Below are 23,382 nucleotides of genomic sequence, written 5' to 3'. Positions count from 1 at the left end.
TTGGGAGTAACGGATTTCAATTATTTAACTTTTGAGGATTTTATTCTAGTTTCTTTCAGCTTATTATTATTATTTCTTTAATTCATTTTGTATTATGTGTTTGTTATAAAATATTAATTGTCTGATATTCCTCGGGTTTGGGCCTGGGCCTGATCAACCCGCGTTTTTTATCTGAAGGGTATCACACAAACTACCCTTAAACCAATTGCCTCTCTCTCTAGCCCACCTTCACCACTTTACTGCCACCATCCCTTCTGCGAAATCCATCTGTAACCTCCCAATCAAATAATGTATTTGTGTGCAACGCCTGAAAATTCCTCTGCCGACCAACCGGAACCTAATTCCGTTCCTTGCTGTTGAGACAACCAATCATCGGCAACCATGGCTACACGGTTACATGCACCAGTTATCACCAAATCAATAACAAACTGGTACTTGGGTTAATCTCAAATCTGAAATTGATTTTCAATCAAAATCGCACCTGAATGGCAATTTGGGTCCGCAATCGCTGACCAGAACTCATCACTTTGATCTTCATTTCCTCAAACAGAGGCCTCAATTTCGAAACAAAGTACTGTACATCTTCTCTAAGGTGTGTCGCACTCGGGTAACCCAGAAATGTCCCTTATGATCTCGCCAAGTTGGCTCACCAACGAGTCTAAGCTCTATGAATTAAAGACCCACAAGAATTAAACAAAACCCCTGAGGTCATTGTTACAATTATGGTTAAGATTAGGATCACAATTATCAACATCATCACTACCACCAACCCACCACCCTTTTCTGTGGAACAAACCCACGTACATGAGCACACTTTTTGTTCAACAAATCAAAGAAGGCTAAGAGGACAAAAAAAAAAAGAGTCCCAGCTGCTGTTAGAAGATGCAAATAAACGGAATTGAACTCAATTCCTATAGGCCCAAAGGAGCTCTCTCACCCCAAATAAAAGGGGCAACATCGCAGCCATGCCACCGCCGCCGTGGGCCGAAGCTATGTCGGCCACCACAGATCACATTGCAGATCGCCGCCACAGATTGTCATCATCGCTACAGGTTTTCTTCGCAGGTCATCATTGCCATTTCAGATTGTTTCCTGTGAAGGCGACTAAACTCCACAGCTATGGTGGTCGCCGAAAGTCCAGCCTCAAAATATCACAATCCATGCCGACGCCGCCGCCACCACCGTCCTCAACCCCCCATAACCACCACCGATGGATTACAAAACAACTATGCCAAAGATCTTGCGCTCGGCGGCGGAGAGATTGATCTCGCGACCAGGTTCAAGGTTAGATCAAAATAGTAGTGGCGTGGTTTACAGTGATAGGTTCAAAGTAGTTCATGGCGGCGGCGGCGTTGATAGAGAGAGAACGTGTGAGAATGAGAAAGAAAAGGGAAAACGTAATTGTATGGTTGAGGGTAAAATAGTTATTTTTGTTTTTATATATTTTGATCATATTTAACAATATAATAACGATGGTAAATAAGTAAATACATCATAAAATCTGAAATGGAGAGGTATTTGTAAAAAAATGGCAAACCTCATGTTTAGTTGCAAATAGTCCAAACCTCAAGGGAGGTCATTGTAGTTTACCCTAATTTTTATAAAACTATACCACAAATTACCTATTATTATTTTTTTTCAATAAACTCTAATACATTAGACAAAGATATATTTAAAGAGTTTCTATAAAACTCTAACATAAATTACCTATTTATCTATTTATTATGAGTTTTTTTAATAAGAGGAAATATAATTATACGAGTATTATTAATATAAAAATATATTCATTAATTGATATAAAAAAAGGTTTTAAAAGAATTTATATAAAACTCTAACACAATTTACCTATTTATTATGAGTATGTTTAATAAAAGGAAATATAATTAGACAAAAATTATTAATATAAAAAAATATTTATTAATTGATTTAAAAAGAGTTTCTATATAAAACAACCCAAATTACCTATTTGTTTATTTATTATGAGTTTTAAATAAAAGAAAATCTAATTAGATGAGAATTATTAATATAAAAAATATTTATTAATTAATATAAAAATAAAATAACTTTTTTAGAACTCTACGACAAATTATCTTTTATTTTGAGTTTTTTTTAATAAAAGGTAATCTAATTAGACAATAATTATTAATATAAAAAAATATTTATTAATCGATATAAAAAGAATTTTTAAAAGATTTACTCTGACACATATTACCTATTTATCTATTTATTATGAGTTTTTTTATTAGAAGAAAATATAATTAAACAATAATATATTTAAAGAAAATAAAATGATTTCTATAAAATCTACCACTATAAAACTTTATCACATTATATATTTATTATGAGTTTTTTAATAAAGTAAAATCTAATTAGACAATAATATATTTAAAGAAAATAATATCATTTTTATAAAATTCTACCACAAATTAGCTATTTTATTGTCTATAAAACTCTATCACAAATAACCTGTATTTATCTATTTATTATGAATATATTTACAGAAAATAAAATAATTTATATAAAACTCTATTACAAATTACTTATTTTATTTTCTTAAAACTTCATCACATATAATCTGTATTTATATATTTATTATGAGTTTTTTAATAAAAGTAAATCTAATTAGACAAGGATATATTTAAAGAAAGTAAAATAAATTTTTAAAAGAATTTATATAAAACTCTAACATAAATTACCGATTTATCTATTTATCATGATTTTTTAATTAAAGAAAATCTAATTAGCCAAGAATTATTAATATAAAAAATATTTTTTAATTGATATAAAAATTAAAATAAAATTTCTAAAACTCTAACACAAATTACAATATTTTAATAAAAGAAAATCTAATTAGACAAAGATATATATATTTAAAAAATAATAATAATTTCTATTAAATTTTACCACAAATTACCTATTTTATTTTCAATAAAACTCTATCACATATAATAGGGATATATTAAAAGAGTTTCTATAAAACACTAAGACAAATTAATTATTTTATTTTATTTAAAACTCTATCACATATAGCCTGTATTTATCTATTTATTATGAATTTTTTTAATAAAAGAAAGTTTAATTAGACACGGATATATTTAAATAAAATAAAATAATTTTTATAAAACCGTACCACAAATGAAAAATTATTTTATAAAAACTGTACCACAAATTACCTATTTTATTTTCTATAAAACTTTATCACATTAGAAAATGATATATTTAAAGAAAATATATAATAATATAATAATACATATAAATAAAATATTAAAGTGTAATGAGATTTAACATTTCAATATTTTTTTAATATAAAAAAATATTTATTAATTAATTTTAAAATAGAACTCTATAATATATGATCTCTGTATTTATCTATTTATTATGAGTTTTTTAATAAAAGAAAATCTAATTAGATAAGGATATATATAAATAAAATAAAATAATTTCTATAATAATAAAAAATATATGAAAAGAAAAATTCTTACAAAATATTTATTACGTGGATCGCACGTGCCTTTTACTAGATATACTGGGTAATGATCTCTTACTTCCTGGAGTAAAAAAAATTCTTCTGCACTTTCTATGGTGACCATTAGATTAAATCTAATGGTCACATTCAAAACTGATCTATATAATTTCCTTTTAATACGAAACTACTATCATTATTTCTAGTTTCTAAATTTAATATTTAACTAATACTAATTATAATAATAAAAAGTAAGTACCAAACAAATAAAAATAGAAATTGCCTCACTTCTAGAACTAATTAGAATTTTTATTTTCTTTGATGTCTTTATTATTAATTTACATATTAACTGCCTTTCATACATTTTCTACTTACCAAAAAACAAATATGGTAGTGAAAAAAATAATAATGATAGTATATTACCCGTTAATTATAAAGGCGCAGAGTATGAAATCTGGTCAAGTATGACTAACCACATTACACGTGTCATCCACTAATTGGTGTGTAGATCTATTAAAACTAAATTGGCCACATCTGCACCTCTTTTATAACGCCCAATTCGGGTTCAAAGAGTCCCCATCTGAGATTTGAGATCGAAGTCTCTAAAGCAGAGATACGTACAGTCTGCGACTCTGCATCCAAACGGTATGTTTTGAATTTGTTCAATCTGATTTCTTTCGATTTGAATACCTACAGATCCGTCATACAATCATAACAAAATTATTTAATTAACTGCGTTTTGTTAGCTTGTTTAGTCAGAATTGTCCGCTTATAAATAAATTGATAGGTTTTTATTAATTTGATTATGGAATCGGAGGTGAGTTCTCAGATTCGCTTGTTTAGATTTGTTTACCATTGTAATGTTGTTGATTTAGCTGGCATTTGAATTTCATTTGAGTCTTGATAACAGTCTGCATCTTGGACACATGTTTTTTGCTAATCAAATCTGGATAATGTTCTACGATGGGTTGGAATTTTGCATATCTTTAGGTCTCTGGATTTTTATGAACACCCGAATTCTTATCTCAAGTTTCAGCCAATTTTATGTTATATTAGTATATTGTTTGTTTATTTTTATGACCTTGTGGCATTATTATTCGAGCATCAGCAATATATCTCATTCGTGATAACTAAAATGTTGTTTGCCTTTGATTTGATGGGTTTCTTTTTCGTTTTCTAGTCATATATATTTGTTATTATTATATTTAAAGCCAGTGTTCTGGAGATTGTCTCTAGATCTTCAATAATCAAAATTTCGTTAATTATCTCTGAATTTTAGGTAGCTACAGAGAGCATCATTCACGGTGTATATGTACAAAATGGCTCTTTATCTTTATTTCCTTCCTATCTAGGGTTCAAAGTTTAAATCATTCAGGACATAGAACTGCTGCTAGTGTATTTACAAAAATTTGAGGCGAAGATATACTTTTTGCACCCAATGAGGGAGTGAAGGTGGGCGTATGACTTCTTAGGACAAAAGACCTTCAGCTATAATTGCGAACTTATAGGATGTTGATGATGTAAATTCGATGAGGGTGGGGCATCATCACCACTTGGAGGGAAAATATTTTTCCTTTTCTGGGCGTTTGTGCTTATTATATTCATTGTATTGTCACGTCCCTTTGTTTCTCTACATGTAATAACGTGATGATTATTGTTTGCAGTTTGCTTGCGTAAACGTTTCTCTACGTATAATAACGTGATGATTATTGTTTGCAGTTTGCTTGCATAAACACGAGTATTCCTTCTTATGAACCTTTTTCTTTGATAGTGTTTATTTATCATTAAACTAATTATCTATCAACATTTATATTTTTGGGTTCCACAAACAGTCCATTCAAAGTAGTTCAGCCCATTGGCAGATGATTTCAGCACGAACCTTTGGTCCAGTTACAAATCATTGCTTTTCATGACAATGCATATCATATATTAAAAATTCTTTACCACATATAATTCAAGTTGATGCAATGTTTATTAGAATCACGGGTGTTATTCAATTTTTTTGATACCTTGTGTTTAATAATGATTTGACAGTGCAGGTTTGGTTTAGTTTGGCCAAAATAAGATGGGAGGTGGATTTAGGGTGCTTCATCTTGTTCGACCGTTTCTTTCATTTCTGCCTGAAGTGCAGAGTGCTGACAGGAAAGTTCCATTTAGAGAGAAGGTTATATATACCGTGATATCTCTTTTCATTTTTCTGGTATGCAGTCAGCTCCCTCTGTATGGCATACACTCTACAACAGGTGCCGATCCATTCTATTGGATGCGTGTTATTCTTGCCTCAAATCGTGGGACAGTCATGGAGCTTGGGATCACTCCAATTGTGACATCTGGACTGGTAATGCAACTATTGGCTGGATCAAAAATAATTGAAGTGGACAATAACGTACGCGAGGATCGTGCCCTCCTGTAAGTACTGTATGAGATTGTACTCTCTTTAGTCAGCCAGTAGCTCTATCTTCTTTGTCTGGAATTCTATGCCCGATCTGATGTTAGCCAGGAGTAATAAGTTAGTTTGACCATAAACTTTGTATCATAAAAGTAGAAAATGGTGATAGCACTAAGAATGCCTTAATCCACTCTTTTTTCATGAGTAAGTACCATGGAGAAGATACTTTAAACTCAAAATGATCTGGTGTTGTGTTAATTTATGTTTAAAGTACCATGTTTTACAACATATTGCATTATGTATACTCATGCCTTTATTTGCTTGAACAGATTAAAGTTTTTGTGGACGTTAGGTGCCTTTATCTATTTCTTTATTTAATCCCCGTCTTTGCACGTTATGCTATTTATTTTCACTTGATGGTTCCTTTTCCTCCCAGAAATGGTGCACAGAAGTTACTCGGCATCTTAATAGCTATCGGTGAGGCAGTTGCATATGTTCTCTCAGGGATGTATGGTAGTGTCAGCCAACTTGGAGTAGGAAATGCGATTCTTATCATTATTCAACTCTGCTTTGCTGGTATCATTGTCATATGCTTGGATGAACTTCTTCAGAAAGGATATGGTCTAGGCTCAGGAATTTCCCTTTTCATAGCAACCAACATTTGGTAAGCTGCAACATCTTTTCTAGTTTATCACTATTATGTAATTTCTTATCACTATTAGTGCAACGTCTCTGGATATTTATTGCTTTAGAGTTCTGTAATTCCTTTGCAGTGAAAACATAATTTGGAAAGCGTTTAGTCCCACAACAATTAACAGTGGGCGTGGGGCTGAGTTTGAAGGTGCTGTTATTGCTTTATTCCATCTGCTGATTACTCGAACAGATAAGGTTCGTGCGCTTCGTGAGGCATTCTACCGGCAGAACCTTCCAAACGTGACAAATTTGCTTGCCACAGTCTTGGTCTTTCTTATTGTTATCTACTTCCAAGGATTCCGTGTGGTCTTGCCTGTGAGGTCAAAGAATGCCCGTGGACAACAGGGCTCATATCCAATCAAGCTGTTCTACACCTCTAATATGCCCATTATTCTACAGTCTGCACTTGTATCCAATCTTTATTTCATCTCCCAGGTACTGGACTTTAGTGCTAGCTGAACAGTTTGGAGTCATTTTTATTTTATGTTAATATTGAGAGATATTTTTCTGCACAGTTGTTGTATAGGAGGTACAGTGGAAATTTTCTAGTGAATCTCTTGGGCAAGTGGAAGGAATCTGAATATTCTGGTCAATCTGTCCCTGTTGGTGGTATTGCATATTATATAACTGCACCATCTAGGTAGTTTATAAACTCTCTTTCTCTGTATGTGAGCACACACTATCTTGTAGCTCGTATTTCTGTTGGCTGGAATAATAAAGTTGGTTACATTTGCTGTCTTCACTCTCAGCTAATACAAATTGCTGATTTTGCAGCTTGGCAGATATGGCAGCCAATCCTTTCCATGCACTATTTTATATTGTGTTTATGTTGTCAGCATGTGCTTTGTTCTCAAAAACTTGGATTGAAGTATCTGGATCCTCAGCTAAAGATGTGGCTAAGCAGCTCAAGGTATGATCTGTATGCTGCAATAAGTTTTCTTACTTTTCAGGTAGTCAGAGATATCATGGGAATGACCATTCGCAGCACAGTATTTTTTTACCAAATTATTTTAGCATGATTCCTGTGTGATACGTCATTTGTTCATCTTTGAGCATCTGGTATTTTCCCTATTGACCACAACACAGTATGTAGCATAATGTGGCTGTGGAAGGAGTGTAGTTAAATATTTCTCTTACAAATAGACCATAAGATACCCCAGCCATTGATTTTTTGTGACATTGATGAGCCATTCATGACTATTTTGGAGAAGATTAACAAAAACTTTCCCTTAATGGTTTATTTTTTTTGTTAAGCTTGAAGTGCAAGGAGCATGTTGCCACAATGTCATCAGAGTTATACTGATTTAACCGCTACATGAATGAGTGTCTGAAAATTTTAAACTAGCATAGCCTAAAATAGGGTTTTAGAATTCTTCGCTCTTCTTCCTTTGAGAGAGATTGAAAGAGTCAAAGAGAGATTGATGAGAGATGAACTTCTTCAGGTTGAGAGAGAGATCTTTTGGGCCTGTTTGGTGTTGCTGTTAGAATGAAAAAAACACTTTTGTTAGTAGAGCTGTTAAAAAATTGCTGTTAGTAAATAACATGGTAGGCATTTGGTGATACATTATATAAAGCACTCTTCACAATTAAAGTACTAATTTATCTGTTTCGTAGCAACATTTTTTTAAAGCACTTCCAATACTAATTTTACAATAATGTCCTTTTATAGAATGTTATTATATTTGATAATAACAACTTTAAAAAGGAAGGGGTGAAATTGGAGTAAATATTGGGTGAGCCAGCATACGTCATTGGTATGCCCACCCAATGAAAATGAGCCGTACAAGTTTGTTGAGAGCCGTTTTTATATGTAGGTGGGACCAATTTTATTGTATGGTGCATTTTTATTAGGTGGGCATATCGGGCTGCCTGGCTCACCCAATATCTTCTCGTGAAATTGTCTTCTCGTGAAATTGTCTTTATAAAAAATAAACAAGGATAAAATTGTCTAAGGGAAAACAGTTACCTAAAATATTGAACCTCCACTTAGAAAGCAGTTTTAAAAGCTAGATATTTTAGCTTCATTCAAAAACTCTACTAAGCTAAAATTGGTAACCATTAAAAGTGCTTTTAATGGTTACCAAACACATCTAAACACAATTTTTTTAAAGCAGTTGAAAAGCAATCAATCCCAAACGCGGTCTAGAGTTTTAGAAAGAGAGGTTTTGAGAATTTTGACGGGCTAACTACATAATTAATGAAAAATTGATATACAATATCAAATAGAAAAAATAGGTCAACTGCCCCCGCTGAGCTCATGTGGCTTTGTCACTGCTCTTGATCAATCCTCTTGTGGGAAAATGGTAATATATTATTTCGTTAATGGATATACATGGTTTGTGCTGGCAAATGCAGTTAGTGACGTGTACCTTGAATTTTTGTACAGTACCTTACCCCAAAATTCCCACTGAATTCATTTACTGCAACTTATGGCCATTGTAGTAGAGTTATTTGATTTTCATTTTAACAAATGTACATTGTTGAAAATTTAGAAGTGAAAACAGATGAAATTCTGAAAAATGTGTCACTAGGAAAATGTGAAATCAACTAGTGGTTCAATTGGCAACAGAACAGAGATATTGTGCAAAAATTTACTTCAGATTCGTAAAATTACTGCAACAGAAAGTACCTTCTTCTCGAATTGAATGCAAATGCAAATTTCGAACTTATAGCAATATGAGAAAGATGAGTGCAATGAGCTATATTTGTGGGGTTTATGTACAAAGTGGGAACTACGATTGCGAGTTTAATTGAATCTACAGGTATTTTTCAGTGTTACACTTGGTCACTGAGGCAGACTTGCTATTACTTTTGTCTCGAATTCACTTATTCTTCCTTTTTGATTCTCAGGAACAACAAATGGTGATGCCTGGGCATCGAGAATCAAATTTACAGAAAGAGCTGAACCGTTACATTCCTACTGCGGCAGCCTTTGGGGGCATGTGTATCGGTGCTCTGACAGTGTTGGCAGATTTCATGGGGGCAATTGGTTCAGGGACAGGGATTCTGCTTGCAGTTACCATCATATATCAGTACTTTGAGACATTTGAGAAGGAAAAAGCCAGTGAGCTTGGTTTCTTTGGTTTCTAAGTTTTTGTATACTGTTTCCTGCACAATGGTTGGTGGTGCCCATGAGCTCCCCAGCAATTTTGGTGAGCTGAGAGAAGTAGATTCTCACTTCAACACGAATGTTCAAACTTAAGATTTTAGAGTGGTTTATAATTACTCTTTGTTGGTGAGTTTGATGCGATGAGATTATGGAGACAGATGTGCTTCATCTAAAATGCGATGCTTGCTTCATGTTTTTTCCACTCTTTCTTTTTCTCTCCTCTCAAAAAGTCAGTTCTTTGTGATATTGGATCTGCATGAGCAAAACGCTTAGGCTGTGGACTAGGAATTATTGGCCGAAGATTTTTAAGTGTTCATTAAGCATTTCTGACAGTAGTTGATAACAATTTTACATCAATAGTACCATGGTACGTTAGTTACCAGCAATCTTTGAAATTTATCAGGTGGATTTAACTATGGAAAAGTAATGTTCTTGATATTAAACGTCAGCCAGACATGAGTTATGACTGTCCTCTCTTGGATGGTTCCATCAGTGTTGAGTATTCAGATGCATTAAACCCAAAAAAGTGTGTTATTGTGCAACTCATTTGAGGTTCCTTAGAAGTTCCTCTGGAATGGCTCTTCGCTAGCAAAGTGGGAGAAACTAACACTACGGTGAAAGTGGTGGTATTATTTTCATTATAGTGTAGGAGTTACTAAAGGATTAGTTTCGGAGCACCCAATCCACTTTATTCCATTACAATGCAACAATTTGGTGCTTCCAAGACCTAATACAAATATAAACTAAGAAAGCAGTAAAATGGTGTGCCTAATTTGGCATGAGAATTTTGCCAACGCGAAAGTGATAAGCGTTTAGAAAATTGAATTGAACTTTAAATGCATCTTTTGAGGGTGTGTTCTTCCCGTTCATCTTTTTCTTTTTTCCCTTCGTTTAAAATCCACATCTACTTTTGCACCCACAATAGGAAAGCATATTGGAAATTCTCAAAAGGCAAAACTATAAGAAATTCCATATACCCGTTGATGGCCTCGGTCCAAGTGTTAAAGCAAATTGCTTTTCTCTTTTGTTGAAGCACGCTCAACATTGTCATAGGCTCATAGCCATCATCAAATTGACATTCCTGTTTATGCATCTTTGTTTTGTATTACTTTAAACACCTCAAAAAAAAAAAATCAATACCTCAACCTCTCTCCCAAGTCCTACCATTGTCATCATTTTGTGATACTTCATATGGATTCGGCCAACCAAAGAGCGGTTACTCCTGGTAAGAGCAGATTGGTGCGCACTTTTGCCAAGGTTCTGCACATTCAAGCTGGAACTGGGGTTGCTCCAATTGATGGAATTCAGAAAGCCAAGTTCCATGAAAATGTCAAGCATGAGGACTTGATTAATGGCAGGCCTCATTGTTTTGACGATGACAACCTTCGGAAAAGAGCAGCTGTGGAAGGCTTTCTTGCCAGCATGTTTGCCAGCATTTCAGCCGTCAAAGCAGCGTATGCTCAGTTGCAGTTTTCTCAGATACCTTATGATGCTAGTGGGATTCAATCAGCTGATCAGAGGGTGGTCTCAGAATTGAAGAATTTATCCGAAATGAAACAGTGTTACATGAAGAAACAGTTTAATGAATCTTCTCCCGAAACTACACAGTTTTTGGCTGAAGTTCAGGAGCAGAGGAGTCTTCTAATAACATGTCAAATTATGGGGAAGAAGCTGGATTATGAGCTTCAGCTAAAGAACTCAGAGATTACCTTTCTTGAAGAGAAGTTGGTTGAAGCCAATGGAGAGAACAAGTTGTTAGACAAAAGATTGAATTTAAGTCGGCATTTATCAGTTCTTGACAATCTTCATCTGTCAGGCTTGAGGCCCTCCCATTTTGTTACAGTTCTTGGGCACACAATTAAGTCTATTAGGACCTTTGTGAGGTTGATGATCATTGATATGGAATCATCTGGATGGGATCTTGATGCCGCGGTTAGTTCAATCCAACCCGGTATTGGTTACTTGAACACAAACCACAGATGTTATGCATTTGAGTCCTTTGTTTGCCGCGAAATGTTTGATGGTTTCAATTGTCCAAACTTCTATCTTCCAAATGAGTCTTTTCCTGAGCAGAAGAAACATCAAAGGCTCTTCTTTGACAGATTCAAGGAATTGAAATCCATGAAACCAAAAGAATATATAGCTCTGAATCCCATATCAGCATTTGCAAAATTTTGCTATATCAAGTACTTGCGACTTGTTCATCCCAAGATGGAATTATTTCTTTCTGGGAATTTGAATCAGCGAAATTTAGTGAGTTCTGGTGAATACCCAGAAACTAAATTCTTCACCAAATTTGCTCAAATGGCAAAGAGTGTTTGGCTCTTACACCGTTTGGCCTTCTCATTTGAGCCTGAGGTCTCAACATTTCAAGTGAGGAGGGGGGGTCTGTTTTCAGAAGTGTACATGAAAAGTGTGAACAACGAAGCATTATTGTCATCTGACAGCACATCAGAATCTGACCCACGAGTGGCCTTCACGGTGGTTCCGGGATTCAGGATTGGTATAACTGTTATACAGTGTCAGGTGTATCTCTCCTGATCTTAAACTCTGGTAAGCCAATTATCTGCCATTGGACAGGGTTGAATCATTCTGTATATGAGGACCCAAAACATCAAAGATAAACTGGAGGTCATAATAAATGGTAATTCTTTTGAATTATAGGAACATGAGAGACGTGGCTTCCAGTTGCTAAGCTTCTTGGGAGGATACAACTTCATCACCTGGGCTTCTTGTCTCCTGCTTTGCGGCTATAATTGTTGAACTGTATCATATAAAAAATCTCCCTATGATAAGGGTTTAAACAGTTCTATCACGTGCACCATTTGTATCATTGAAATTGTTTATCCATACATTTCAATGCAATCACTTCATTAAACTGCAATCATTTATCAATCATTTCAGTGGTAAGTCTCATTAGAAAGCATTGTTAGTGCTTAAGCTGTACATTATCTTCCTGCATCTTTTGCCCAACAAAAGATGGAAATTTTTGCAAACTGCAAAAATGATGAACAAGTACAGCAGTTCCACCCAAAAAACATACCAATCCATGCATGAGAAGTGTGTCCAAACAAAAAAAAAAATCTTTTTTAACAAGTATTTTAGCACCATATTTTCCTTTTGAGGCACTTAATTTCTCCATTAACTAAAAAGGAGTGATGAAACGTAACTCTTATGGCAGTCCTCACTCCCTCTTTCCCCTAGCTATATCAACAAGATATCGATTCAACCGATGGCCAAATACCTTTGTAGAAAATGATTCAGTTACATGCTGCCGGGCTTCTCTACCCATTCTCTCTGCCATTTGCGGATCCTGAAGGAATTTTGCCATAGCCAAAGAAAACTCACGTGGGTTAGGGCTGCAAAGGAACCCCGTCTCACCGCTCTTAATTGTCTCAATTGGCCCTCCACTATCGCATGCAATAACAGGTTTATGGGCTGCCATTGCCTCCAAGGGAACAATGCCGAAATGTTCATCCTGCATTTGTTAAAAAATCTTTATGAAACTTATCTTTCTTCCATATTTAATCCATTTTGAAGAGAATCTTGGATAATATCGCACCTTCGGTGTATAAAGAACGCATAGGCATTGGGAGAGAAGTGCATTCCTTTCAGCTGTGGAGCAAGATGTGATGAAGTTAACACGGTGAGAAACTCCTTCCCTCTCTGCTAAGCTTTTCAATTCCTCCAAGTACTCTACATTCTCTCTAAGGCGTTTATCAAAGCCACCTGAAATAAATAAGAAGAAAGAAAAAAAGAAAAAAGAAAAGAAGAGTGTGTATTTTCATCCATAAAATTTCAAAAAATTTATGGCAAAAACCTATTGAGCATAATAGCACATATGCAAATAGTGTTGCTTTTAAATTGTTGAAGCACATAGTATCAACTAGGCTAATTAAGCACAATTGCCACTCTTCCACACCCAACATATACCATCAATCAAGAAAAGCTTACAATGACACACCTATGATTAAATACCAGTACACAGATGGTTTGTAATTATTAAGCAGAAAATAGATAGAGAGACTTGCCTGCAACAGTCAAGCAAACATCGGCCAGATTATGACCTTGAAGAACGTCTCCTTCAAGGGCGTGAAGCATGGCAAAGGCAGATATTGCTAAATCTATGTTCTTTTTCCTTTCAAAACGGTTGATGGAGAGAAAATTCAACCTATAACAGTAAAATAAAATAGAATAAATTAATTCCGAAGATGCAGAAGGGAATGGGAAAAAGAAAAACTAGAAAAGAAATATTAAGAAAGGTACCGAGAAATACAAGCATGTTCATTACTTAAAAGCATGGGGTTCAGCAAACTGATCTACATTCACTGCTGGGTAAAGCACAGCTGGTCTGATTCCTCGTGCATCAAGATGCTTAAATGTATTTGCAAAAGTTGATGCCGTAAATTTGCTGTTAACAAGAACCAAATCTGCCATGCCTGCAGTTCCATCAATCATTTCAATAAGTTCGTAGATTGCATATAGCAAAAGGTAATACTTTTAAGGATTCAAAAGACAATTCACAGGAAAACACAAAAGGCATGAGACAAGAAGGAGACCAGTTGTTATTTCTTCTATGAAGTCAATAGGTTTTCGGTATATCCTCCTAAGAAGAGTTGTGTGTTGAGCCAGCAACATATCCGGAAAATGGCAATAGAATACAACCTGGACATGGAATTTATAACATAAAAAAAATGACGGACCTTTAAATGACTGAATATAAAACAGCTAGAATCACCTTGGTTGACTTTTTCAGTTTCATCAATGGAATGACTACAGAGACTTGATCTGCAAGTAGAACGTCAAACGACGGCCACATGAACAACACACAGAGAGCAACAAAAATGCACCTCAGATATGCACATACTGCATGTAGGTGATAGAAAATATGCCGGGGGAGGAAAGAACCATACACTGTAACAGGAAAGGTACCTGGACAATACATTGATGTTAAAGCCACATTTCATGAAATTTACATAGAAGAGTAAATACAGATTACCACAAAACATGAGAATTTAAGGGGGGAAGTGCATGCAGATAATTATTTGTGTAGTATAAACAAATAAGTCCATTTATAGGTTACTTTTTCATTTTCTTCCAAACTTTAAAAATTGGAGGATGTTTAGTTATAAGGAGAATGAACCAATGAAACAGAGGAAAATGGGGTTTAAATAATTAACTCACCAATTAATCGTTCCCCCATCAATGTTAATGAAGATGGCTAGACAACTATTAAGTCTTGTTTTCTCAATTTCCTCACGTGGAGATTTTTTATCTAATAATTTTCTTGGATGATAAGTATGTCAATTTATTATTATTATTTTTATTATTATTAATTCTCTTTATTTTCTAAAATAAGGAGCGCGACAGTTCCATTTTGCTCTCCGTTCTTAGTGTCACGAGGATCACAAATTTAAATTTTTAAAAAGAGCACCTTCCAAAGCTTGTAGCTTGTTGCATTTGCATGGGTATTAGATAAGTTCATATCATGTGAAACTATAATAGAAATGAGCTTCAACAAAACTATTGTCAAGACATTTGTTTTTCTACAATTTCATATACCATCTCCTAGGACTCAAATGGCCCTATCCTTGGCACATTAACCACAATATGACCCTTCAATACTGTGCACAACATTCCTCCAATAATGAATCTGTTCTCTTCTATATGTGTGCTATAATAACATCCTTGTAGTGCTCCGCTATCACTATATGAGGATATTTATTGCTTCATACTAATCGCCAATTGCCACCTTATGGTAAGGATTGGTCATAACTCCAGCAAATGGTTACTTTTCAGTACTATTGTCAATAGTGAAATGATTTCCATCTTAGGCTTTGAACTAGGCAAGTAGTACGGCACTGACTGAGCCCACAAAAATGGAAGTTTTTCTTTCACTTTAGGAAGTTAACGCCAGTGAGCTTAACAGGGCACGGAACTCTTCCGGTTAACGAGGAGGGAGTCAGAATAGTTGACCTAACAAGGAAAGTGTTTTAGCAGGCCGAATGGGACAGGGGCGAGTCCGGCACTACAAGCAAGTGAAGAACGACTCCAGGCGAGTCTCAAATGGGGCGATGGCATGCCGAAAGCGAGATATGAATGATGTAAGAGAAGCAAAGACAGTGTCCATTAAACAAATGAACTCTAAGAACCAGTAGAGAAGGATAGCCAATTCACTTATCTATCGGGCAGCCGTCCAATGCTATGAGATCTTTGAATTGAATTTGAGATAGTGATGCAAGCATGCATCAATCAAGTCTCATCCCTTGCTTGGAATTCAATGTGGCAGATAGAAAGTGTCAGTAATGAAAACATGGAGCAAGTCTCGCTGAAACATATTTTCTATTTCCATATTGCGTGAGCTAAGGAAACCAGGCAAGTGGGAACCTAACTTTTTCTCATTTTCATGCCAGAATGGTACCAGAAAGGTCCAACATAAGGCAAGTGATTAACCATAAATTCTCGGTAAGATCCCTTATTTAAGAGATTGGAAACAACAGACAAGCTCCTCCTCCTCTAAAATTTCCTTTACTCCCTCACAGATTACAGAAAGATTGAATCCCTTATCTACACCTTTCTTGTGGTGTAGATAAAATGCAGAACTTCTGGCTTGATCGGGTGCTTTATATATCATTGGCAACTGCAGCATATCTAGTTTATAGACCTATCTAAGAGAAGAATTATCCACTTTTGACCGAAAGAACAATTTCTGAAATTGCTACTTTTAGATCATTGGCAACTGCAGCATATCTGGTTTATAGACCTATCTAAGAGAAGAATTATCCACTTTTGACCGAAAGAACAATTTCTGAAATTGCTACTTTTAGCTAATTCAATTTAGTATGGGGAAATGGGCATTATCTCATGCAATCTCTTCTAAATCTACTGCTTATGCTATGGTTTAAATTTAATAACAGAAAGAAAAAATAATAATAACGTGCGAGAATATTCTAACTTCACTAATCTACACCTTAGCAGAATCACAGAAGTAGAATTAGCCAAAGTAATATGGGATAAAATATGAAATCCTCACCTGCCAGTGTCTCCTCAAAACATCGAGTTTTGTCATGGTGTGAAGTAAAAATATGAACATTGTGCCCATAAGATGCAAGTTCCATGGCCGCATCAACAATTAATCTTTCAGCTCCTCCTATACAATATGGAACCATGGAATGAGTACACTGACAAAAGTAATATTGACAATATCTCATGGTAGGCCAGGGCACTTCATACACTCAAAAGCAGAGTTGCAATCAATTTACATATGATGAAATACCACAGAACGTTTTACAACTTAAATGTTGATAATCAACCACTCAAACCTCTGTGTTTGATAAATTCAGTAGGCTTTAGGAATTAAAAGGTTTAAAAGAATTTTCATTACAAATAGATTGGAATGGAATTTTTTATATCAGATCCCAGCATTTTCAAATGGAAATGTTTAGACTTTGGAGTTCAAGCCTGTTATTATGCCCAAAGACGCACTGACTTGCCCCTTAAAGGGTTAAAGAGTTTTGCTTCTGCCCTTCGCTTTTACTACCTATGCCGTGCATCTTGTGCAAATACATGTAAACCAAAACTACATTTTTAAGCCAATAAAGTTCAATTGAATGATAAATACTCCAAATAGAGATCATAGCATAAAAACCCATGTACTACTCCGATAATCCACATTCGAAACCTCTACAAATCTTCCCATCCACACCCTTCAGCAAATTTAAATCACACAAGTTCTTAACATCTTTCTCAGCACCATTGCTAACACAAACACATCAAAACTGGACCAAATTATGGATTCCAAAGACGGGAAAATTGAACATAAAGTAACCCCATATTTTTATAACAATTCCTCTTCGTAAATCCAAAGTGTCAAAACATGTAATCAACAATGCATAGAGAAACCTAACCAATTGTTTCAAAACATAGCATATATATATTATATAAAGTATGAACAAGTATAATCAAAGATACAGTATTATATATATATATATATGAGTGATTACCGATTCCGAGATCTGGATGAATGATGGCGATGTTCATCTTTGAACTTCCTCTGTTCTCCATTGCTTGTTCCCTTCTTTTCAAAGGAAACTTCTGATTTCCAGAGAGAGATTAGAGAGAGTCAGAGAGACCTTGTTGGATTACACGGACTTGCCCCATGAGTTAAACCAGATAGGTGCAAATTGGGCCGGCCCACCCAAATTCAATGCTAACCCCGCTGTGTTGGGTATAACAAACCTCGTTGAAGTTCTTAACTGACCTTGGGCTTTAGCATAAGACCCGAGTTGCTCTCAAAACTCGACCCTGTTAGTACAGCAGGGGTTGGGGTTTGGTTTGACGGCAGAACTGGGGGAAGAGAGATAATGATGTTTAGTGTTTAGACTGGGTTAGTTTATTTTTAAAAGAGATAATGATATCAGATTGGGCTGGCTGGGTTGTTGGGCTAGTTTTATTTTCAGAAGATAAATAATATGACATAGAAATATAAAAATACATAGACATATGCGTATATGTTCACAAGATCAAATCGAGCCTGACTCCAGCTTGTTTATAAACAAACAAATTGAGTGGAGTGATTTTTGAGTCTGACTCGTTTAATAATTTTGTTTGAGGTCGGTTCGCTAAACCAACACAAATCGAATTCAACTCAAAGCTCAATTTAAACAGTTTGTGAATAACTTACTATTGCCGTCCTCATACCTAAATATTATAATTTTATCCAACTAATATCATCAATTCAAGTTTATAAAATAAAAAAAATTAAATAGATTTATGTCCCTCTCATTCCTCTTTTATTTGAAATGAAATAGTTGAGAGAAAAAAATTGAAATTATCCTACTAAACAGAACAAGAATGTCCAGGTTAAAAACCAATAGACTTAAAATAAGAAGCTTATGCACATGTTTTTTTTTTGACCGACCAAGTTAGTCTAATGAATTGTAATAAATTTGAATTAAAATTGAATTACCTTCACATTCAGCTCAAATCATCGATATTTTTACAATAATATTAATATATTATTAAATAGGAAAAGCATCAAATACCTAAGATATTTACCATAATTTTTGATAGGGAGACATAAAATTAAAAATATACCATTTCCGTTTCATATTAATTGTTCACTTAAAAATTTTTGATTTACAATTTTTGTGAGACAAAATTATCAAAATAGACATGTAATACGAGATATAGATAATAATATATAAGTATATAAAATAAATATGATTAAAAGTGATTTCAATTGATTCAAAAATAGAAGATGACAGTGAATGAAAGTTTTTTAAAGTAACAATTAATATGGTACGGAGTATATAGGGATGGCAATGGGGCGCATTGGGGTGGGGATCTCATTCCCCATCCTCATCCCTGGTCAAATTTTTTACCCCCATTCCCACCCCCATACTTGTTTAAATTTCAACCACTCCCTCTTCCCCACCCTGCCCCGCCACATTTGCCCCGTCCCCGCCTCACCCCGCCCTGCATAACTTTTTTAAAATTTCAATTCACCTTCAATAAAATCAGCACAACTATAATATTTTTCAACCTAATAATTTAATAAAGTTTTAGCACAATTATAACAATTTAAAACATATCATTTAAACCCGATCAAACTTATAATAAAATCACATATAATATTTTTTGGAATAGTTTGAAAATTTTCAACATGATCAATCAAAACAAATAACATTCTTCCAACAACGACTATGCTGTGAGGAAATAGATCTAGGGTTTCAGAAGTAAATATATTATATATATAGTAATTTATTAATATTTTATAACATGTAAAGGCAATTTTATAAAAATACACTATAAACGGGGTGGGTAGAGACAGGATTACCCTCCCTCGGCCCGGCCTCGTCTCCCGTCGGGGTTTCAAATACAATTCCTACTCTCTCCGTTTACATAAATGGATCCTTAAATCCGTCATAACAGGAGTGGGGCAGGTACTAGCCGGGTATAAGGATTTTGCCATGTATAATGAAATAAATATATATAATGAAATACTACTTGAATTCCCAACCCAAACGATCGACCCGAAACCCTACAATGAACAAATTGGTGTCGCTATAAGTTTTCCATATGTTTTGTTGAAGTAACGTCGCATCCAAGATCGGAAAGAGAACGAACAGAGGAGATAAATGTCGGGGGAAGAGGGTCCGGCTGGTCCAAAGCTCGCACGTCTGCTCTATTTCGTCGGCGCCGGATGTATTTTCTCTTTTACCCCCTATTCACACACACACATGTGTATATATATATATATATGTAAAATCAATACATGATTCGTTGAAGTATCTTCATTTCACTTGACGCTCTCTGATCGAAAATATTGGGGCGATATATTTTTTTTTCAGTCATTTGCACTTTAGCGATCAACAAGTGGAGAGAATTCGAACGAAAAGCGTCGATTCAACAGCAACACAAGCATCAAGCACCACAAAAGCAATCCAATGCGGCTGTGGATTAATAATCGTATGAATTAGGTTTGTTGAGCTCTCTTTTCTTTTATACGGAGTATTTTAGAAAAAGATAAAAGTAGTAATTTCATATTTCTATTGCTCTCTGTTCGATTTGTATTTGGATTTTGAATTCGGAAAGGATACTATGGAAAAATTTCTGATCTAATGCAGCTAAAGTCTCTAGCTTTTCAATTTCTTTTTTATTTTTCCAAGAAATCGACAATGGCGATGAGGAATTTATTGATACAACGAAGATATTTGTCATAGATTCTGGATTGTGTCTTGTTAGTTTATAATTAAATGGTCTGATATGCAAAATATAGTAAATAATGAACTCCTCATACAAAAAATAATGAACTCCTAATACAAAATATAGTAAATAATGAACTCAAATAATTTATATTGAAGTCATAGGGGAAGTAAATAAGACTTGAGGGTTCCTTAATGTGGTTATGATTCTGACACACCAACAGAAAAGAAGTATGATGATGGTCTTGAGAAGTAATTAATTACTAGGTGTGATTGTCAAAATCGGAGACTTAGTTGGTTGATGAAGAGAGATAAGTGCATATCGAAATTTAAATTTGACTTATCAAAAAGATTGTCAAAATTCAGATATATAGAGAACTTGATGAATTGAGATGTACTCTTTTATAAGCAAATCCCAAATGGTGATATTATTGTTTGGAAAATTAAGTAGATGTTTTATCCACTCAATCGAAGGCTTAAAGTACGTCGTTTATCGTATGCATTTTATGAATTATGGGATCATTTTGGTCTTAACCTTTCTTCCTAGCTAGTCCCATACAATCAGATTATCCATCCCAATGTGCATATATGTTTGCTCTCTAAGTTTCTTTCTATCAATTTACCAGGTGGTATGATTGTTTATTCATATATGGAATTCGTCTAACTTTGATGGCTGTTGGTAGCTTGCAAGTAGCAAGTAGAATTATGAGGTCTCTGATTCAATCTGTGAAGCATAGAGTCAACTAAAGTAAGCATACTCTAGTTTCAGCAAAGAGTCAGGAAGATGGATGTGAATGTATAGAACGTCACACTGTCACAAGCATTTAAATCACTGCCTTGCGCAAGTAGCTCTATTGTACAGTGACTTTGCTATATGAAATTACTGAAATAAATATCATCCTTAAAAAAGAGACAGTGGCAATAGGATTAGATGGGAATCGCCTACTTGGGAGCTTGCAGACTAACAGTAAAGTGCAGCGTGCTTGAAAGAGGTAGATGCTGTAGAATGTGTGACTAAATGTCTAGGAGATATTTTGAACTTTTACTCTTCACATATGATTCTGGGTACCTTTTGGGTCAGCAAAGCCTTGAGGAATGTCATGCGTGGTTGATTTAGGTAGAGCCGGTCAGAACCAAAGATCTAACAGCCGCTTTCTGAACGGCCATTCTGCCCTTGTGAGTTAGGCTTGTCCTTATTGGGTGCTCATGGTTGGACCTTCAGAAGACATTTATTCATATAGGTCGACTCTTAATTTTCCTCTTAACCATGGAAAATATGTGTGGAACTTTTGGAAAGTTCCAAGTTCTGCTCTTTCTATTTTTTATTCTTTTGGTCTGCAGGAAAAGATGACATGCATGCAAACTCAAACTCTCTTCAACAGGAGGCTCTGTGGCATGGCTTATCAAAAAATGAGACTCCACGGCATGCTACACAGTTGTAGTATAGAAATTTGGCTTGGGAGCTAGGGAGTGACATGGTTGCAGAGTTTCCAATTAGATTAGGCGATACACATATATAAAATGACTAGGTTCAAGGTGATACAAATCTGTAAAAGAATAAGAAAAATATCAATAACTAAGTGGATGCATAACATGTAAGTATGCTACAATTTTAAATGATAAATATTCCATACAATTGAAAATATACCGTTATTGTTATGGATTTTTAATTAAAAGTTTAACTAGAAGCAAAAGTTTCTCAAAACTCTCCAAATCATTTTCTTGTAAAGTTTGTGGCATATTTAATCAAGAATTGAACACTTTTAAGTAAAATATGCATGAATACTCAATAGGTTTAGGGTATAACATTTTAATTTACAAAATTGAAGAATATATGCTTTTTTTTTATAAGTAAGAATTCATTGAAGATCGCCCAAAAGGGGGACGCGACCTAGGACAACTACACAAAAACTATAGCCTCAAGTTATCCACAAAAGAGAAAAGAATCATCATAGATTTACAATCAGAGCCCTAAACCCAAAAGAATAAAGAACTAAGAACAGAAACTCACCACCCCCCAAGGAGAATCCAAACTATGTTACTGAATATTAGAAGATTAAAATGTAAATCACAAGTAATTCTTTAACAGTGGAATTTTATGCATCTAGAAGACAGAAAGAGAGAATACATAATATATGTCCACAAGACGTACTTTTTCATTACTTTTCCTGCATATACTCTGAAACCTAATCGAGCAGAGATTTCTAAAGAAGACAGTGCTAGTGTATTATGGACACAATCGGTTTTAAGGGCAATTGAATAGAAGCAGTAGTTATCTCTTTTTCTAACTTATCAAAAATAAATACAAGAGTATAAGCACAATTTTGTGCCATGAGAAGCCCAATTTTTACACTAGTGAATCTTATGAAAAACTGGGGAGAGGAGAGAGGGGTTGGCATACTGAGAGTAATGCTCCCATATGTATGAGTTGGGTGGCAATTATCTAAATAGTTCAGGGTTGGAGTTTTTATTTTTGTGATAAATAAAATTTTATTACCGAGAAAAGAAAAGATATACAATAATTAGCATACATATTATCGACTAAAGAAAGTCTAAAAATGGAGAGGCGGGGTAGGAGTTAATTAAGAAACATGAGTCAATTGTAAGAGTTCTGCGCAAATTTGACATGAGACTTGAGATTAATACTTCTGAATGAAGAAAAAGACACAGAGAGATACCACTTTACTCGGCAGCTGAAAATTGGAATAGACTAAAAGAGAGATCACTTTACCAAACAGCTGAAAAATAGACCCTCAAGTCTCTCATGCCTATTGGCCTAGTGGTATCTCCTCTCCTTTCAAATTGAAAGGTGGAGGGTTCAATTCTTCAATTTTAGTGATACATAAAAGTGTGATTCAGTTTAAAGTTCTGCCATCACGGATGAGCTTAAGTTACAAATCTACCTCCTTTGCAGGGGTGGTTAAACCAACAAGTGAACACTCCTCTGTAAGTATTATGATCAACTCGATAAGATGGTCAATATTGCCAACTTAAATTTGCGTGCCTAATGATACAAGGGACC

The 23,382-nt window shown here is 34.6% G+C and overlaps 3 protein-coding genes across 4 annotated transcripts; 2 read left to right on the top strand and 1 right to left on the bottom strand.

Moving 5' to 3' along the window:
• The first annotated feature begins 4,006 nt into the window (after window positions 1-4,006).
• On the top strand, window positions 4,007-9,856 carry LOC132308622 (uncharacterized). 2 transcript variants are annotated; one of them, XM_059806754.1, is made up of 7 exons: window positions 4,007-4,108; window positions 5,498-5,872; window positions 6,289-6,516; window positions 6,626-6,980; window positions 7,061-7,185; window positions 7,320-7,455; window positions 9,396-9,856. In XM_059806754.1, exons 2-7 carry the CDS (start codon window positions 5,529-5,531, stop codon window positions 9,633-9,635), a joined length of 1,428 nt encoding a protein of 475 aa, XP_059662737.1. In that variant the 5' UTR covers window positions 4,007-4,108; window positions 5,498-5,528; the 3' UTR covers window positions 9,636-9,856. The 2 variants fall into 2 exon arrangements, with proteins under 2 accessions (XP_059662737.1, XP_059662736.1); XM_059806753.1 differs by having other exon boundaries at window positions 4,020-4,108; window positions 5,503-5,872.
• Window positions 9,857-10,198: 342 nt separating this feature from the next.
• Window positions 10,199-12,530, top strand: LOC132308624 (protein GRAVITROPIC IN THE LIGHT 1-like). Its single transcript, XM_059806755.1, has one exon. It carries the CDS (start codon window positions 10,846-10,848, stop codon window positions 12,193-12,195), a length of 1,350 nt encoding a protein of 449 aa, XP_059662738.1. The 5' UTR covers window positions 10,199-10,845; the 3' UTR covers window positions 12,196-12,530.
• An 11-nt stretch (window positions 12,531-12,541) lies between these two features.
• On the bottom strand, window positions 12,542-17,781 carry LOC132308625 (uncharacterized). Its single transcript, XM_059806756.1, has 8 exons — window positions 17,658-17,781; window positions 16,688-16,804; window positions 14,393-14,586; window positions 14,214-14,319; window positions 13,946-14,093; window positions 13,686-13,825; window positions 13,217-13,383; window positions 12,542-13,132 (listed from the first exon to the last, which is right to left on the bottom strand). The coding sequence occupies exons 1-8, from the start codon at window positions 17,716-17,718 to the stop codon at window positions 12,839-12,841; spliced, it is 1,227 nt and encodes a 408-aa protein (XP_059662739.1). The 5' UTR covers window positions 17,719-17,781; the 3' UTR covers window positions 12,542-12,838.
• Between the last annotated feature and the right edge of the window lie 5,601 nt (window positions 17,782-23,382).

The sequence above is a fragment of the Cornus florida genome, unplaced genomic scaffold (genome assembly GCF_030987335.1).
Source record: "Cornus florida cultivar Cherokee Brave unplaced genomic scaffold, ASM3098733v1 CherokeeBrave_3.0.0_Hap2_Chr05, whole genome shotgun sequence".
Taxonomy (NCBI): domain Eukaryota; kingdom Viridiplantae; phylum Streptophyta; class Magnoliopsida; order Cornales; family Cornaceae; genus Cornus; species Cornus florida.
Note: the sequence above shows the minus strand (reverse complement) of the source record. Positions and strands in the feature narration are given on the sequence as shown.

What these genes read in the sequence shown, in the direction of transcription:
- LOC132308622 (XM_059806754.1), top strand. Translation starts at nt 5,529, where the DNA reads ATGGGAGGTGGATTTAGGGTGCTTCATCTTGTTCGACCGTTTCTTTCA. An exon ending in TTCATAGCAACCAACATTTG is followed by an intron (nt 6,517 to 6,625) that starts GTAAGCTGCAAC and finishes ATTCCTTTGCAG; the next exon opens with TGAAAACATAATTTGGAAAG. An exon ending in ATGTGGCTAAGCAGCTCAAG is followed by an intron (nt 7,456 to 9,395) that starts GTATGATCTGTA and finishes TTTGATTCTCAG; the next exon opens with GAACAACAAATGGTGATGCC.
- LOC132308624 (XM_059806755.1), top strand. Translation starts at nt 10,846, where the DNA reads ATGGATTCGGCCAACCAAAGAGCGGTTACTCCTGGTAAGAGCAGATTG.
- LOC132308625 (XM_059806756.1), bottom strand. Translation starts at nt 17,718, where the DNA reads ATGGAGAACAGAGGAAGTTCAAAGATGAACATCGCCATCATTCATCCA. An exon ending in TCATCCAGATCTCGGAATCG is followed by an intron (nt 16,805 to 17,657) that starts GTAATCACTCAT and finishes CATATTGTATAG; the next exon opens with GAGGAGCTGAAAGATTAATT. An exon ending in CATAGAAGAAATAACAACTG is followed by an intron (nt 14,094 to 14,213) that starts GTCTCCTTCTTG and finishes ATGGAACTGCAG; the next exon opens with GCATGGCAGATTTGGTTCTT.